Source organism: Onychostruthus taczanowskii, unplaced genomic scaffold, assembly GCF_017590055.1.
Source record: "Onychostruthus taczanowskii isolate IOZ18803 unplaced genomic scaffold, ASM1759005v1 scaffold933, whole genome shotgun sequence".
NCBI classification, from domain to species: Eukaryota; Metazoa; Chordata; class Aves; order Passeriformes; family Passeridae; genus Onychostruthus; species Onychostruthus taczanowskii.
In genome coordinates this window covers 1-3441 of record NW_024507358.1, presented here as the reverse complement: position 1 = coordinate 3441, position 3441 = coordinate 1, and the positions used below count along the sequence as shown (strand labels likewise).

At 59.1% G+C, this 3441-nt stretch overlaps 1 protein-coding gene across 1 annotated transcript; it reads right to left on the bottom strand.

The window, feature by feature from the left end:
- Positions 1-248: 248 nt before the first annotated feature.
- LOC121347808 (creatine kinase M-type-like) lies at positions 249-3247 on the bottom strand. The gene is made up of 2 exons (XM_041426726.1): positions 3064-3247; positions 249-413 (listed from the first exon to the last, which is right to left on the bottom strand). Exons 1-2 carry the CDS (start codon positions 3202-3204, stop codon positions 264-266), a joined length of 291 nt encoding a protein of 96 aa, XP_041282660.1. The 5' UTR covers positions 3205-3247; the 3' UTR covers positions 249-263.
- Positions 3248-3441: the final 194 nt, after the last annotated feature.

Here is a 3441-nt window from a genome sequence, read left to right as displayed (position 1 = left end):
ACCCTTCTCGGGCCACACCCACTCAAGCCTCACCCGCTCTTGCCATGCCCACCAGACCACACCCACACCCCAACCAGCCCAAGCCCTTGCGAGCCACGCCCACACCGACCACACCCCGTATGGCCACGCCCACACCAGCCCCACCCACATTCTGACCACACCCCTCCGACCACACCCGATTTCCCAATCCGACCTCAACCACCCAACCCCACTCTGCCAGGCCACTCCCACCCGGGGGCCACACCCAAACAGGCCACGCCCCTTTAGGCCACGCCCTCACCTGTGACTGACAGCTTCTCGATGGCGCGGCGCTCGCCGCGGCTGCAGTGCGGCGGCAGCGAGTAACCCTTGATGCTGCGGCCGGTGCGCACGCGGCTGCTCAGCACGTACTTGGGGTCCAGGTCCTCCCCGCCCTGGGCACCCCAAAAAACCCCAAAGTCACCCCAAAAACCCCCAAAGTCACCCCAAAAAAATCCCAAAAATTCTGCTCAAAATAACCCAAAATATCACCCCAAAATTTCCCCCGCTCTGAGACCCCGCACTGCTCGGCTCGTACTTGGGGTCCGGGTCCTCCCCGCCCTGGGCACCCAAAAAAACCAGAAGTCACCCCAAAAAAATCCCCAAAATGTCCCAAAAATTCTGCTCAAAATAACCCAAAATATCACCCCAAAATTTCCCCAGCTCAGAGACCCCGCATTGCTCGGCTCGTACTTGGGCTCCGGGTCCTCCCCGCCCTGGGCACCCCAAAAACGGCTCAGGGGCACCCCAAAAAACCCCAAAGGCACCCCAAAAATACCCCAAAAAATCCCCAAAATGTCCCAAAAATTCTGCTCAAAATAACCCAAAATATCACCCCAAAATATCACCCCCTCTGACACAGCTCCACTGCTCAGCTCGTTCTTGGGGTCCGGGTCCTCCCCGCCCTGGGCACCCCAAAAACGGCTCAGGGACATCCCAAAATACCCCAAAGTCACCCCAAAAAAATCCCCAAAATTCCACTCAAAATAACCCAAAATATCACCCCAAAATATCACCCCCTCTGACACAGCTCCACTGCTCAGCTCGTTCTTGGGGTCCGGGTCCTCCCCGCCCTGGGCACCCCAAAAAATCCCAAAGTCACCCCAAAAATATCCCAAAAATATCCCCAAAATGTCCCAAAAATTCTGCTCAAAATAACCCAAAATCTCACCCCAAAATCTCACCCAAAAATTTCCCCCGCACTGCTCGGCTCGTACTTGGGGTCCAGGTCCTCCCCGCCCTGGGCACCCCCAAAATGGCTCAGGGACACCCCAAAAAACCCCCAAAGTCACCCCAAAAATACCCCAAAATAATCCCCAAAATGTCCCAAAAATTCTGCTCAAAATAACCCAAAATATCACCCCAAAATCTCACCCAAAATTTTCCCCCGCACTGCTCAGCTCGTACTTGGGGTCCGGGTCCTCCCCGCCCTGGGCACCCCAAAAAACCCCAAAGTCACCCCAAAAAAAACCCAAATTGTCCCCAGAAATGTCCCAAAAATTCTGCTCAAAATAACCCAAAATATCACCCCAAAATCTCACCCCAAAATTTCCCCAGCTCTGAGACCCTGCACTGCTCAGCTCGTACTTGGGGTCTGGGTCCTCCCCGCCCTGGGCACCCCAAAAAATCGTTCTTGGGGTCCGGGTCCTCCCCGCCCTGGGCACCCCAAAAACGGCTCAGGGACATCCCAAAATACCCCAAAGTCACCCCAAAAAAATCCCCAAAATTCCACTCAAAATAACCCAAAATATCACCCCAAAATCTCACCCCAAAATTTCCCCCGCTCTGAGGACCCCCCAAAATTTCGGGGACCCCTCCCAGATTTCGGGGACCCCTCCCAGATTTCGGGGACCCCTCCCAGGTTTTGGAGACTTCCACCTTGAGGTTCTCGTTGTTGAGGTCGGTGGGGACACCCTAAGGTGGCCCTGTCACCCCTTCCCTGCCTTCCTGAGACCTTTAGGGACCCCCCCAGATTTTGGGGACCCCTCCCAGGTTTCGGGGACCCCTCCCAGGTTTCGGGGACCTCTCCCAGATTTCGGGGACCCCCCCCATATTTCGGGGACCCCTCCCAGGTTTCGGGGGCCCCCACCTTGAGGTTCTCATGGTCGAGGTCAGTGCGGTGCTTGTTTGCAGTGTCTCCCCAAGGTGTCCCTGTCACCCCTTCCCTGCCCTCCTGAGCCCTCTAGGGACCCCCCAAAATTTCGGGGACCCCTCCCAGATTTCGGGGACCCCTCCCAGGTTTTGGAGACTTCCACCTTGAGGTTCTCGTTGTTGAGGTCGGTGGGGACACCCTAAGGTGGCCCTGTCACCCCTTCCTGCCTTCCTGAGCCCTCTGGGGACCCTCCCAAATTTCGGGGACCCCTCCCAGGTTTGGGGACCCTCACCTTGAGGTTCTCGTGGTTGAGGTTGGTGTGGTGCTTGTCGGTGGGTTCTCCCCAAGGTGTCCCTGTCACCCCTTCCCTGCCTTCCTGAGACCCCTGGGGACACCCCCAGGTTTTGGGGACCCCTCCCAGATTTCGGGGACCCCTCCCAGGTTTCGGGGACCCCTCCCAGGTTTGGGGGACCCCCACCTTGAGGTTCTCATGGTCGAGGTCAGTGCGGTGCGTGTTTGTAGTTTCGGGGACCCCTCCCAGGTTTGGGGGACCCCCACCTTGAGGTTCTCATGGTCGAGGTCAGTGCAGTGCTTGTTTGCAGTGTCACCCTAAGGTGGCCCTGTCACCCCTTCCCTGCCCTCCTGAGCCCTCTGCGGACCCCCCCAGATTTCGGGGACCCCTCCCAGGTTTTGGGGACCCATCCCAGATTTCGGGGACCCCTCCCAGGTTTCGGGGACCCCTCCCAGATTTCGGGGACCCCTCCCAGGTTTCGGGGACCCCCACCTTGAGATTCTCGTGGTTGAGGTCGGTGCAGACACCCTAAGGTGTCCCTGTCACCCCAAGGTGTCCCTGTCACCCCTTCCCTGCCTTCCTGAGCCCTCTGGGGACACCCCCAAAATTCGGGGACCCTCCCAGATTTCGGGGACCCCTCCCAGATTTCGGGGACCCCCACCTTGAGGTTCTCGTGGTTGAGGTCGGTGCGGTGCTTGTCGGTGGGTTTGTAGCCCCCGTGCCGGTCCTGGATCACGGGGTCGAAGAGCTCCTTGAAGACCTCGTAGGACTCCTCGTCACCGGCCACGCAGCCCACGGTCATGATGAACGGGTGGCCTGGGGACACCGGGGGTCAATGGGGGTCACCGGGGGTCACTGGGACCAGTATGGGACTGGGATGGGCACTGGGACCAGTATGGCACTGGGATTGGGACATGGGCCCACGGTCATGATGAATGGGTGGCCTGGGGACACCGGGGGTCACCGGGGGTCACCGGGGGGTCACTGGGGGTCACCGGGGATCACTGGGGGACACCGGGGGTCACTGGGACCAGTATGG

Excerpts from the sequence above, each read along its gene's own strand:
- LOC121347808 (XM_041426726.1), bottom strand. The coding sequence starts at position 3,204 with ATGACCGTGGGCTGCGTGGCCGGTGACGAGGAGTCCTACGAGGTCTTC. Across the intron at positions 414-3,063 it reads TCAACCACGAGAACCTCAAG|GGCGGGGAGGACCTGGACCC; the intron begins GTGGGGGTCCCC and ends TGGGGTGCCCAG.